The sequence below is a fragment of the Oryctolagus cuniculus genome, chromosome 12 (genome assembly GCF_964237555.1).
Source record: "Oryctolagus cuniculus chromosome 12, mOryCun1.1, whole genome shotgun sequence".
Classification (NCBI taxonomy): domain Eukaryota; kingdom Metazoa; phylum Chordata; class Mammalia; order Lagomorpha; family Leporidae; genus Oryctolagus; species Oryctolagus cuniculus.
This window is the reverse complement of record NC_091443.1, coordinates 52,342,235-52,355,927: the sequence shown is the minus strand read 5'-3', so window position 1 is coordinate 52,355,927 and position 13,693 is coordinate 52,342,235. Positions and strand designations below refer to the sequence as shown.

The window sequence follows — 13,693 nt, the reverse complement described above, 5'->3', positions numbered from 1 at the left end:
ACCTGTGACCAGGCTTACTTTCGAGCCACCGGCCAGCTAGCCCCGGGGCCCCGCCCCTCGCCGGCGCCGCGCGGCCACGCCCCCTTTGTGAGCCAAGCCCGCCTAGGTCAGCTGGTGCAGCGTCAGGCGGAGGGATGGGCTGGCTCGGCTCGACCCAGCGGGGCTTGTTTACTATGGCTGATGATCTGGAGCAGCAGTGAGTTAATCCCGTCCCTTTCTCTCTGTCTCTCTCTCTCTCTCTGGGCCACGATCCCGGGACTGTGGCTGAGGAACAGCTTTAGACACCTTCCCGCCTTGTCTTTCTCAGGTCGGCCTCCGGGGAGGGCTGGCGGTGGCGTTGGCTTGCTTTGCTTCTGCCCGGAGCCTGCCGGGTGATGGTGGATGAGTTTGCGTGCAGCCGGGTCGTCTTCGCAACTGCCCCTCTGGCTCCCCTAGCGCGGGGCGGGGCGGGGGGCAGCATCAGTGGCAATGTGTGAGGCACCCCTAAAAGCAAGCTCGTGGGATGCGGGTGCGGGGGTAGCAGCCCTGGTGCGCTGGTCTAGACTTGCCCGATTCGGTAACCGTGGGTGTAGACAGAGCCTCTCCGCCTGGCAAGGAGAAGGCGTGGGAAGAAGAGGGCGAGCTCTCCACGGCGCTGAGGTTGATGTGCACTAACGGACTTGCAAGTGCCCTCTGCTCTCGCCCGTTCAAACGCCGAGCTGCTGGCGAGCCTGGCTGACAGTGCTTTCGGTCCTCTTAACAGCATCTCAGAACTGGAGTTACCGGGGTTTGTTACCACCGTCTCAAGGGCACCAGGCTTGGGATAGCTACCACCTGTAGGTGGTGCGACTTAGCAGGTCACCGTCTGACAGGGCCAGGAAAAGTTGCTTCCAGGAGAATGACTCAGCTCCCAGGCAAGCTTTGGTTTCACCAGAACGCGGCCTTCCCTGGGTCCAGTAGTCTCCTTTCCAGACCTGTGGACCTGGCAGCCTACAAAACTAATGAAATCTATGGCAATAATAAATCGCTTCCTGGGCTTGAAGGGCTGCCCAGGAGACCGCTGCTTTCCAAGATAACTCTACCAATAGGGAATTGACAATGCCTAGAATGACTTCAGGAAGCACAATAGGAGAACTGGAAGAGATGTAGTGAGTAATTTAGCTCATCTTTACAAGGGAAGAAGCCAGTCCCACACAAACTAGGAGACTTGCCCTAGGCCACAGGGATCTAGATTCTCTCTCAGCACCTTTGGCTTCACCCGCATGTGGATGTCAGAGACCACCTGGCCAGGCTAAGCTCAAGGAAGTGATTTCTCTGCTCATTGCCTCACTTTCCCACCCCACCCCTTACCTCCTGATAGTGTTGAATAGATTCAGTGTGCCAAGTACTGTTTCCAGTGCTTTATTTTTAATATTTCTGGTGAAGAAGGCAGGTAAAGTTGTAAGCCCCCCCACACACACACACACACAATCAGGGAATGTGTGCTGAGCAGCCAGGAAGCCAGGGGGGAGAGTTTCTTCTTAGCTCTGCTTTGGGCAGCTACAGGGCAATGTGGGGTCCAGAGGTGGGATCTGACTTTTCTTGGAATCTATGATGTGGAGACAGTTTGTCTCTCTTTAAGACTGGCAAAATTCTGTGGTCTAGGTCCTCCTGCGATAAGCCTATAAAGAATTCCAGCAGAGTACTGACAGAGCTCTGAGTCTCTGTAGAATAAGACTCATTGAGACCCTCAGCTCTGCTCTGGCTAAAGCCATCCAGGGACCATGCTCAGCTGTGACCCCATTTTTTCTTTCAAACTTCAGACATCCATTAAGGGTTGCTACATGGAAAACACTGGGAATGCAGACAGCTTATTATGTAGCTAGGAGGGAAAGAACATTTATTAGAAGTTTATCTTGTTCTAGGCATTATTCTATGTGCTCTAGATACATTGACTCATTTAATCCTTGGAACTGTTTTACAAGGTGTACACTGTTATTACTTCCCATTAAAGATAAGGAAACTCTGACACAGAGAAGCCAAATACTGTGCCCAGAGTCACATTGCTGGTGAGTGGCAGTGCTAAGATTACAGCCTGCCTTCAGAAAACAGAGCCAAGGATGAAAATGTGGTTATGTAGCGTGAGTATACGTGAATGGTTTTGAAGAGCCAAGGCTTCAAGGTCCAGCATAAGGGTCCTGAGAAATGTGGAGTTGAAATCTGGGTGCTAATTCCCATTCTTTTTCTAACTTGCTGTCTGATCTCTCTGGACATTGGTAAAATAAAGAGGCTGGACTAGATGATTCCTAAGCAACTATCCTAATCCAAAATTCTGTGCTTCAAATGATGTGTGGGGCTTTCAGTGTGTGCCAGGGGCTTGGTAATGGTCCCTCTCGCTCCCATACAGAATGCCCCTTCCATGGCTCTTGGTGTCCCAGGCAGAGGTCAAGAAAAGAGAAATTCCACATGGAATGCGAGAGGAATTTGTATAAAATCTATCATTTATTAACCATCTAACTTGTGCCAGGTACCTCATGAGGTCCCTTACGTGTCTACACACGCAAAGACAGGTTGTGTAATGGGCCAGAGCCATCCTGCTTATCAGTGATAGTAAAGCGATTCATATACAGAGGGCTGTGTGTGTGTGTTTCACCAAAAGCTGGAGCTTTTAACCTCTTCCATGCAATGACTTAAAGTCCCTGGGTATGGAAGAGAAAGCACCAGTTGTCTTACCTGTTTTACTGTGTGCCATGGGAGCCAAGGACATAGGCAGGTTTTCTGCTCATTTTACAATGTGGAACACAAAGCCAGAGGCAGCCTGTGTCTTGTCAGTGAACCACAGCAGGCCTTGAACCTAGGTCTTTCTGCTCCCTGTCCGCCCATCTCCATGTTCAGAACTGGACTGACTGGTTATCCGAGAGTTCAGTTGAGGCTTGGAGGAGGGCAGGTGGTGGGAGACTGTGTCTGTCCCACACCAGAAGGACAGCTAGTCCAGGGAATGGCTAACGATAACAAACAGTGATTCAAAGTTGCTTCTGTGCCCCTTATCATCTCCTTTTATGAGAACCAGTAATAAAGGGGAGTTGTGATCTCAGTGAGATAGTACATGTGAGAGAACTTTGCAAACTGTGAAGTGTTGTACATGCTGTTCTGAATATCTGTTGAAATGGGGATGCGTTGTTGTAACAGCCATCCACCAGAGAAGAGGAACAGACTCTCAGGCAGCCAGGGCATTGTCAGCTGCCATGTGGGCAGGACTCCTGAGGCTGGGAAACACCCTGTATCCTGATAATGCTTTCATAACCGCTAGTGAGGCTGAGCATCAGTGTTGCCCTTCCACTGTCGCCAATGAGCATCTCTGTGTCTCCTTGTCCCAGGCCTCAAGGCTGGCTGAGCAGCTGGCTGCCCACTTGGCGCCCAACTTCCATGTCTCAGCTGAAGAATGTGGAAGCCAGGATCCTCCAGTGTAAGTAAAAGGGACTGCTTGTCCCACCCTCTTTGGGAGGCTCAAGAAAGATGCAGGGCCTTCCCAGAGTTGGGTACACTGACTGCCAACTAACAGTGTTTGGGGTAGGAGGAGGGGATTCGCACTGGACAACTGGACACCATATTCTTTTTTTTTTTTTTTAAGATTTTATTTATTTGAAAGGCAGAGTTACAGTCAGAGAGGGAAAGAGACAAATTTTCCATCCTCTGGTTCACTCCCCCAAATGGCTGCAACAGCCAGGGCTGGGACAGACTGAAGCCAGGAGCCAGGAGCTTCCTCTGGGTCTCCCATGTGGGTGGCAGGGGCCCAAGTACCTAGGTCATCCTCTGCTGCCTTCCCAGGTAGATTAGCAGGGGGCTGGATCAGAAGTGGAGCAGATGGGACATGAACTGGTGCCTGTATGGAATGCCCACATCACAGGCAGCAGCATAGCCCACTATGCCACAATGCTGACCCCAGGACACCATATTCTGTGATGGTGGTCCCTCGGCATCTTTCTCATCCTATGCTAGCTCTGTCTCAAATGCTATACATATCAAAGTGTGTAACACATAGCACACACAAACATATATGATGTTTCCTTCTCATTCCTTCTCCCACATTCCTCTGCTTCTCCCTTTCCTAAACACACAAATACTTCTTAAATTTGTCACTTTCCTCTCTGGGGACCAGCAATCCTGCATCTCCTCATATTAGATTTCCTGTGTTCCACCCATCTATCTGATTGCCAGTGGTTCACACAGGCCAGCTCTCATGGGCAGTGCTACGCTGGGACAGTGCAACCCTGAACAGCAACACCTCCCATACTTCCCCTACAATCTTTCCCACTCCCACTGCCCCAGCCCTGGCTACCCACTCTCTATGGGCCTGAGTAAGTGCAGCTGCAGAGCAGTCACAGCTTTCAAGCCTAAGTCCAGGCTCCAGGCTCCCTCATTCAGACAGCTCTGTCATGTGATTTTGATTTTTGTCAACCACAGCAAGCATTGCCCCACCTCACTGTCTAAGATAAATAAACCCAAGGCTCAATCTGCACCCATTACCTCCTCCACCTGGTTAGACCACAATTCTGTTCATCTGTCAAGCCCCAAGACACAGATGCAAAAGGGATGGAGGAGAAAAAGTGACTCCAACACTTATTGAATCAGTAAGGACTATTCAAGACTATTACTATAAGGGACAGCGATCGGACTTCGTTCCAAATACAGCGGGGACAGGTGTGGATTTATAGGCAAGGATCAGTTGAGGGGATCAGTGGATGGAAAATTACTAAGAGGAGACACTGTGTACAAGGGAAGATCTTGCTTAACCAACCCAAACAGAGATTCTTGCTGAAAGAAGATCAAGGACGTATACAGCAAAGGTGGGAGAAGAGGAACTTGATTAGATATATAGGGTGAGGGGATTCTTGCCAACCTGACTTAGTCTTGCTAAGACTGAGCAGGCTGAAGACGGGATGGGGATCAACACCGAGGCCCAGACAAGAAGGGCACTCAGAGGAGCTTGCCTAATGCCAGCGGTCAGAGGGCTGTAGAGACAAAGAGCTGAGGAAGGTGGTGAGGACTTGGGAATGCAGAGAAATCAGAAAACAGCAACAGTGTCAGGAAGCAGTCTTGTGATTCACCCTGGGATTCTCCCCACCCTAGGTCTCCAGAACAAGTTCCTGGCCCGATATGTGTCCCTCCCAAACCAGAACAAGATCTGGACGGTGACTGTGAGCCCTGAGCAGAAGGACCGCACCCCGCTGGTGATGGTGCATGGCTTTGGGGGCGGCGTGGGCCTCTGGATCCTCAACATGGATTCGCTGAGTGCCCGGCGCACTCTGCACACCTTCGATCTACTTGGCTTTGGGAGAAGCTCGAGGCCAACATTCCCCAGGGACCCAGAGGGGGCCGAAGATGAATTTGTGACCTCAATAGAGACGTGGCGGGAGACCATGGGGATCCCCAGCATGATCCTCCTGGGGCACAGTTTGGGAGGGTTCCTGGCCACCTCCTACTCGATCAAATATCCTGAAAGGTACTCAGCGGCCACCCTGCTCCCCTGTGACTTCCCTCCTTTCCAGTATTCATTTCCGGTAGTTCTCTCCTTCCCACTCAACTGAAGGACTGCCTTACCTCCAGGTGAATACAATGTGTCTTTTCCTCTTTCCTCTTTCAATGTAGAGTCAAACACCTCATCCTGGTGGACCCGTGGGGCTTTCCCCTTCGACCAACCGACCCCAGTGAGATCCGCACACCTCCAACCTGGGTCAAGGCTGTGGCCTCTGTTCTGGGGCGTTCCAATCCACTGGCTGTTCTTCGAGTAGCTGGGCCCTGGGGTGAGTAGCCTACAGATGAAGGATCTGTTTAAACCAAGGCTGTCCCATTCAACCAAGCCCCACTGCCTCTGGATTCCCACCATCCCCACTTATTCATAAAAAGTGTGAATGGGCTTCACATCGCTATTGAAGCTAATACTCTGGACCAGATCTCTTTGAGGTTTTAGAAAATTATTTTGTTTAAAAAAGAAAAGATTTATTGATTTGAAAAGCAGAGTTACAGAGAAAAATGGAGGGACAGAAAGATCTTCCATGTGTTGGTTCATTCCCCAGATGGCCACAAAAGCTACGGCTGGGGCTGAGCCAGGCAGAAGCCAGGAGCCAGGAGCCTCATCTGGGTCTCCTACATGGTGGCAGGGGCCCAAGCACTTGGGCCATCTTCCGCTGCTTTTCTCAGGCCACAGCAGAGAGCTGGATCAGAAGTGGAGCAGCCAAGAATCTGCAGCCATATGGGATGCCGGAGCTGTAGGCGGCCTCTTAACCTGCTACACCACAATGCTGGCCCCTAAAAGATTCTTTTTACTCCTTCATCTGCATGGGAAAAGCTGTCCTATGCAAGGAATGAGTGGAACAGAACAGGTATCCCCATGCCCTGGGACCTCCAGAGAGAGGAAGAGACTGAGAGCTGACTCTTGCTCTGCTTCATGTGTGAGTTTTCATGACAGTCTATTGGTAATTCCAGCTCAGAAACCATGACTGGTTCCCATCCCTATGACTCACCCAGTATCTGCAACTGGGAGGGCCCAGAACCAGAGCCACAGTGGCAGGCAAGCCTACCTGAACTATGCCCTGCTCCAGGAAAGCACCGCATCTTATCTGCTCTGGGTCTCCTAGCACTTACTAGCCATCAGCAAATTCTGTAGGTAAAAAGGAAGGAGGCAGAGAGGGATAGCCAGCCATCGCAAATATTATCAGTAGCTTCTGACCTTCTGACTTCACACCATCTACACCCTTCCCTTGGGGGAATTTTTACTCCAGTAAATTAAAAGAGCAGAATCCTTTCTTGGAGAAGAGTAGTGACTCCCATCCTACACTGATAGCTTATGTGTTTATAGTAATGTTCTACAGTCTATTATTATTCTGAGTAAATGGCTAAATAAGAGTTATCTCTCTAGATCCCTCTAGTAACACAGAATGGCTCCAGATAGAGGGGGAGAAATGACCATTTGAGTAGAGGAGGAGTGTAGGCATTCTGGGAGAAAGGAAGGCTAGCAAGAGATACAGGTGCCAAAAGCAAGTGAGTGGCAGAGGACTGACCATTTCATGGCTCCCAGGAATGTAGACCCCAATGGACAGCCCATAGTCCTTCCCAGGGAGAAGCCTTGCCCTAACCACTCTCCCTTCTCTGGCTTTGCATCTGGCCAGGTTCACGCCCAAGCGTTAGAGCTGAGACTTTGTGGGGGGTTGGGGGGGGGGTTGCCTGGCAGCCATAAAGGCCTGCACCAGGAAGGAAGCCAGGGTCCTCACTGCACTTCCCCAGCCGTGACTGACCTCCCTGTCACCTCTTAGCTTCCCATAAGCAGAGAGAAGACCAGAAGAGAGAGAGATGAGGTGGTGACTATTAGGCCCGGTTTTTTAATCTGTTTTGGGTGCCTTCTTGCTTGATTGTGTACCATAAAGGAAGGTGAAAGCAACCGATTTGCTAAAACAGTGTGCCCTGAGTCAGACAGCAGTGTTGTCGGGCTGATCTCTCCCCGTATCCTGTTACAGGCCTGAAAATGAGAAGGCTCTCGGGAGGTAGTCTAGTTTCAGCTGCTACCTTCAGAAGAGTAAAAGGCCATGGAAGAGTCTCAGGGAGAAAGAGAACTCAGCTCAGGCTGTGAAAGAAACGCGTCCCAACCGTAGACTCTTGTGGGGCCTGTGATCTTCACAGGAAAAGATCTTGGAACTTCATTGAGCTTAATAACCTGGTTCCTCAGTGATGTTAGGCTGCTCCTAAATTCCCTGGTAACCAACTAACACAGTCATTTAAAGTCACTTGCAGCTTCCCAAATAGACTCCTACACTTTTACTGCTGCTGCAATATTAAATGTATATAAAGCAAAAAACAAAACAAGTGTCCACCCAGTGTTTGTCTGTCCCCTCTCAGGGCCTGGCCTGGTGCAGCGATTCCGGCCTGACTTCAAGCGCAAGTTTGCAGACTTCTTTGAAGATGACACCATATCGGAGTATATCTACCACTGCAATGCGCAGAACCCCAGGTGAGTGCAGCTCCAGAACGGGCCCGGGGTGGACGGTCCGGAGAGGAAACTCCAGCTGCTGGAGTTCTGTGCTTTACTTCTTCCACAAGGCTCTGACTCCATGAGGGGAGCAGAGGCAGTAGCAGGCTTGAGCATTTCCAGAGAGTTCCCTGGGGATGGGCATGAAAGAATGTAGAAGATAATCACTTAATTAAACATTCTGCCCGTCTAGAGAGGACGTTCCTCCCCCTCCCCTGGAGATAGGCAGTTGGTCTGATGGACAACAGTCTGGAAAATGTTCAAACAGATCTTTTTTAAATTAAAAACGTGATACAAATGTGGTATTTTTTAAAAGGAGAAAAAAGAACAGAAGAAAAAAGTCTTCTGTCCCAGACCTGTGGTTCCCAAATTTCCTTAATATTTCCAATCTAAAAATCTAAAAAATCTAAAATACCATTTGCTTTGCTTTAAGGAGCTCCTTGCATGTATAGTTACACATGCATAACTATATTTGTAAAATCCATAGCTACCAATAGAATTGTTCAGTGAGAGGTTATGCATTTTAAAGTTTAATTCTGAGGCCGGCGCCGCGGCTCACTAGGCTAATCCTCCGCCTAGCGGCGCCGGCACACCGGGTTCTAGTCCCAGTCGGGGCGCCGGATTCTGTCCCGGTTGCCCCTCTTCCAGGCCAGCCCTCTGCTGTGGCCAGGGAGTGCAGTGGAGGATGGCCCAGTGCTTGGGCCCTGCACCCCATGGGAGACCAGGAAAAGCACCTGGCTCCTGGCTCCTGCCATCGGATCAGCGCGGTGCGCCGGCCGCAGCGCGCCGGCCGCGGCGGCCATTGGAGGGTGAACCAACGGCAAAGGAAGACCTTTCTCTCTGTCTCTCTCTCTCTCACTGTCCACTCTGCCTGTCAAAAAAAAAAAAAAACAAAAAAAAAAAAACAAAAAAAAAACAAAAAAACAAAAAAAAAAGTTTAATTCTGAAATAACTCATATTGGGACCGAAATTCCTTCACATCCCTTGGAGATTGAGGAGTGTGCCCAGGACCCTGAAAAGTTCTTATCTATGGCTGCTCACTTACATAACAGGCCCCGCAAGCTTGCAGATCTGAAGTCTTGGCAATGTCGGCAGCTAGGGCAGAGCCAGGGAGATAACCGTGCCCTACAGCAGTGAGCTGGGAGTTGCTGATACCATGGTGCCTCATTCCATGCTGCTGAGTGCCCCTGCCTCTATCTTTGTTTTTTTTTTTGTTTGTTTTTTTTTAAGATTTATTTATTTATTTGAAAGTCAGAATTACACAAAGAGAGGAGAGGCAGAGAGAGAGGTCTTCCATCCGATGGTCCACTCCCCAATTAGCCGCAACAGCCAGAGCTGGGCCAATCTGAAGCCAGGAGCCAGGAGCTTCTTGTGGGTCTCTCACTAGGGTGCAGGAGCCCATGGACTTGGGCCATCTTCTACTGCTTTCCCAGGCCATAGCAGAGAGCTGGATTGGAAGTGGAGCAGCCGGGTCTCACACTGGCGCCCATATAGGATGCCAGTGCTTCAGGCCAGGGCATTAACCCACTGCACCACAGTGCCAGCCTCAAGCCCCACCTCTTCTAGGCCTGTCCAAGTTGCCTGTGGTGAGCCCAAAGCAGTGAGGAAGGTGGGGGCCTTGCATTCCAGCAGGGCTGTGTGAGCATTAGCCCACACCCAGAAGCTTTGGGGCAGCATGGGAGCTGTCTATCCAATGTTCCATGTGAGCCCAGTGAATGAAAGGGACCCAATTAAGCAGTGGTATAGAACCTTTCAGCTCAACAGTCAAAGCAGGTACCCAGGCTTCCTGCTCTTGGCGCCTCCCAGCCTCATGGGCTTAGTGCCAGCCTCATCCCCACCTGAAGTCCCACAGGTCTAGTCTCAAAATTCCTCATCCCAGGCCGAGTTCTGCACAATGGCCTCCCCTTCTGAGCCACAGAATATATAATCTTGCAACTTACTCACATCCTGGAGAAAGCAAAGATGAAACCAGTGATGACCGTGTCCCTCGCCCCTGGGTACCATCACTCAATTTTAGAAGCACCTGAGTTCTTGAGTTGTTACTCTGACAAGTCCACTTATCAATCACTTGGAAAACATGAAATTGGGCCAAGGGAGAAATGTTTGACGGGCACCTATACTTGCCTCACCTGAACTTAAGGGCTTTGTCTATGCAAGTTGAGCATCCCTAATCCAAAATGTTCCAAAATCCTAAACTTTTTGAGTACCAGTATGATGCCAAAGGTGTAAAATTCTGTACCTGACTTCATACGATGGGTCTCAGTCAAAACACAGCATACTAAAACTACTGTATAAAACTGTCTTCAGGGCCACGTATGTAAAGTATATGTGAAACATGAACTTCCTGATAGACCTGGGTCCCATCCCCAAGATACCATTATGCTTAGGCAAATACCCGAAATCTGAGAAAAAAAAAAAATCCAAAACAGTTCTGGTCCCAAAGCATTTCAGATAAGGGGTACTCAACCTATGTTTTCATTTTCCTAATCATGACCTTAGGCAGAGTAGAACTGTCCCCAGTTTTCCCGTGAGAAAGTTAGTCCTGCAGGTGCAGAGGAGACCGAGGATGTAACTACACTCAACAAGTCAGACCCAGGAGGTGGCAGTGACTCTCACCTCCAACAAAAGCTCCCAACCAGCCCCAGCCTTGCAGATCCCTCACGCTGCAGCCTCAGTTGGTGCTGCCTGAGGAGCTGGCCAAGGAGGAAGATGGCTAAAGCTGGAGTTTATTGCTTCTCACTCAGCAGAAACTGCTGCCCCCCGAGTCCTTGTGGTTCCAGCGTCTCCTCAGGAAGCCCTGTCTCCTGCTGCAGGATTCTCCCCTCCGAGTTCACTCACCTGGACCCTCTCAGAGCTCCACCCAGCATGCTAAGCCCCTCATCCGTGTGCTCAGAGCCTTCTTGGGAAACTCGAGGTTAAATAATGAATCATATGATTTGTTCTTTAATGCCCCTCTCCCATAAGTGTGAGCTACAGTGAGCCCCAAGAGAGCAAGCTGCTTCATCTGTCTTGTTCGTAGGTCTCCTCACACGGAGCAGGGCATGACACACAAATATTAATGAAGAAATAATAACCCTTCCTATCTGGGGATAATTCACAGGGCCATGGGGTTGCTCACAAGTGTGTCTTCCTCCCTCACTTCTGTGATGGGAGAACTCTGGAGATCTTATCAGTGTTTCCTGAGCCCAGTGCTGCCCTTTGAAAGGGATACAGTATGACTGAGATGCTGCCCCAGCCTTGGAAGAGACCAAGAAGTTGGCGTTTTCTGCTGTGGGGTTTGTTCTGTTAACAGCTTCTTTCTATTTTGCTTCTGCCAGTGGTGAGACGGCCTTCAAAGCCATGATGGAGTCCTTCGGCTGGGCCCGGCGCCCCATGCTCGAACGAATTCACTTGATTCGAAAAGACGTGCCCATCACCATGATCTATGGGGCCAACACCTGGATAGATACTAGCACAGGGAAGAAGGTGAAGATGCAGCGGCCAGATTCCTATGTCCGAGACATGGTACGCTGGCCGCCCGGGGGGTGGGCGCTGAGGTGGGAATGCTTTGTGTGCACTGGAAGTCAGCACGTATGGATCGACTGTCCATCAACCCTCAGCCTTGGGGTCAAGAAAGGTTTCCAAAGGTCCAGGGCGGGGAGGAGGAGCTCACAAACTGAGATGAGGCAATGGATTTGAAAGGTTCAGTTCTCTTTGTGATACCATAGAGAGGAGCATCCACTTGTGGGTAGCCCTGGTTCAGCTCAAAGACAGGTTCTTGTTCAACAGCCAGGCACATGCTGCCTCTCCAGCCTGCTTAAAATTCTTCCCCCAAACCAGAGCCATGAATGGTAGCGTGAATAGTGGAGGCCCTCCCACCAACCTGTGCCTTCCCTTTTTTCTTACTCCACCCTACTCTCATTTGCCAAAGAGTGTGCTTAATGAGCTGGGTGCTATCCCTGGGTCCTGGTTTACTGAACCTTTGGATAAAAGGACCAGGCCAGTGGTGGGGCTCACATGGAAGGAAAGATACAGTGACTGGACATGGAAAAAGTGAAGTGGGACATTGGGATTCATTGACTCCCAGAAGAAAGTACCAAGATCTGTGGGGAAAAGTGGCCTCGTGAGTGACAGGCAAGCGAGTCTGGGGGGCAGGGGCGGGGCGGGAAGCAATGGTGTGACAGTTTTCTAGTGTGAGGCACAAAGGCCCGTCCTGCCCACTGGGTCCTCTCTCCACAGGAGATCGAGGGTGCGTCGCACCACGTCTACGCCGACCAGCCACACATTTTCAATGCCGTGGTGGAAGAGATCTGCGACTCGGTGGACTGAGCTGCTCTCTCCAGAGGAAGAGGAGAGAGCCAGAGAGTCACTGTAGCCTCCCTGTCTGCTTACTCACCCCCTCTGTCCTTTCCTCTCCAACTAACACATGCCAGCCAGGCAGAGTCTTGGGCTGACCCCAGGACAGGACCACAGTGAAAAAGAGCACTCCGGACCCATGCCAGGGCTGGAGGCAGAAGCCACAAGAGGCCTTGCACTCCCTACCCAGGGAAGAACATAAAGGGTTGCCCAGTGCTACCCCATTCTCTCCATGCCACGTGTTACCCAGATGGTGGTTGTGAAGGGGGGACTGCACCGAGCCACATTCCCGCGCTGCTGTAGCCTTTCCCTCCTCCCAGCAGCCTTGCTAGCTCTGGAGTGTTCATGGGGGTAGCTTCCATGCGAAAACAGCATCTTCCTCAATCACCTCTCACCCTCATCCCATGCCAGGTCCATCCAGGGTCTGGCTGGGACCAGTTCCAGCTTAACTACCAAGAGCACCCTTCTCCTGCTGAATCCCTTCTGTGACACAGGAGGTCATACACAAAGTCCTCATTGACAGATGAGGACAGGTGTCTTGTCCTGGCCACGGCTGGCCCATGATGGCACAGCTCTGTGTGAGACTCCAGTTCCAGTAGATCTGAGACTTGAACCCAGGTCTGCAGACATTCAGTGCCTATGCAGACTTGATTTTTGCTGAGTTTTGACACAGGCACCATTGCCATGAGGCTGGTCACAGTCCCCGGCCAAGGACAGGCCCATCCCTGCCCAGTGTTCCACGCCCATCATGTAGGGGTGCTGTTCTCCTGCCCTGTGTCTCAGCCCTAGCTACCCAAGCTGGGGACACTCAACTGCTTCCTTCCTTGTCCCCTCTTCCTCCCAACCGGGAGGCCTCTGAGCCTCCCTCTGTGCCTTGGGCCCTGAAGCCCCTCATGTAGTGGCTCCTGGCAGGGTGGGGAGGGGAAAGGCCCTTCAACCCTAGAGCCATGTCTGGATTCTCCATACCCACTGGTATCTGCAGCATTTTTCTACCTGCCCTCAGGGCTGAGGCCCACTGTGAGCCCTGCCCGTGGTACAGTGGGGAGCCTCAAGCCAACAGTTCCCTGTCCTCATCAGCCACAGGCTGGTTGTCACTGCCTAACACCCTACTTCTGCCATCTGTCCCTGTGGTCTCCAGCTCATCCCACCCCCAAAGTACCTGTCAACCCCCTTGCAGGGCTCATTCCAGGTGCTGCTCTGAGGTTCTGGGCAGTAGGCTGGGCCGGGCCCCAGATCCAGGACAGCTCTTGCCTGCCCCTTCACTTTTGTAAAGCCAACCCATCACCAGAATAGTATTAACCCCTGGTGCTTTGTGCCACCGGTCCAGCTGCCTAGGGCTCCTTTTCTATATTAATAAAGAAATGAGTAAATCTGCCG

General features: G+C 51.1%; 1 protein-coding gene across 2 annotated transcripts; it reads left to right on the top strand.

Moving 5' to 3' along the window:
• The first annotated feature begins 71 nt into the window (after nt 1–71).
• On the top strand, nt 72–13,686 carry ABHD4 (abhydrolase domain containing 4, N-acyl phospholipase B). 2 transcript variants are annotated; one of them, XM_002718059.5, is made up of 7 exons: nt 72–196; nt 3,336–3,424; nt 5,089–5,461; nt 5,608–5,762; nt 7,852–7,963; nt 11,299–11,485; nt 12,200–13,686. In XM_002718059.5, exons 1-7 carry the CDS (start codon nt 135–137, stop codon nt 12,287–12,289), a joined length of 1,068 nt encoding a protein of 355 aa, XP_002718105.1. In that variant the 5' UTR covers nt 72–134; the 3' UTR covers nt 12,290–13,686. The 2 variants fall into 2 exon arrangements, with proteins under 2 accessions (XP_002718105.1, XP_008267564.1); XM_008269342.3 differs by having other exon boundaries at nt 84–307.
• Nucleotides 13,687–13,693: the final 7 nt, after the last annotated feature.

What these genes read in the sequence shown, in the direction of transcription:
- ABHD4 (XM_002718059.5), top strand. Translation starts at nt 135, where the DNA reads ATGGGCTGGCTCGGCTCGACCCAGCGGGGCTTGTTTACTATGGCTGAT. An exon ending in GCTGATGATCTGGAGCAGCA is followed by an intron (nt 197 to 3,335) that starts GTGAGTTAATCC and finishes TCCTTGTCCCAG; the next exon opens with GCCTCAAGGCTGGCTGAGCA. An exon ending in GGAAGCCAGGATCCTCCAGT is followed by an intron (nt 3,425 to 5,088) that starts GTAAGTAAAAGG and finishes TCCCCACCCTAG; the next exon opens with GTCTCCAGAACAAGTTCCTG.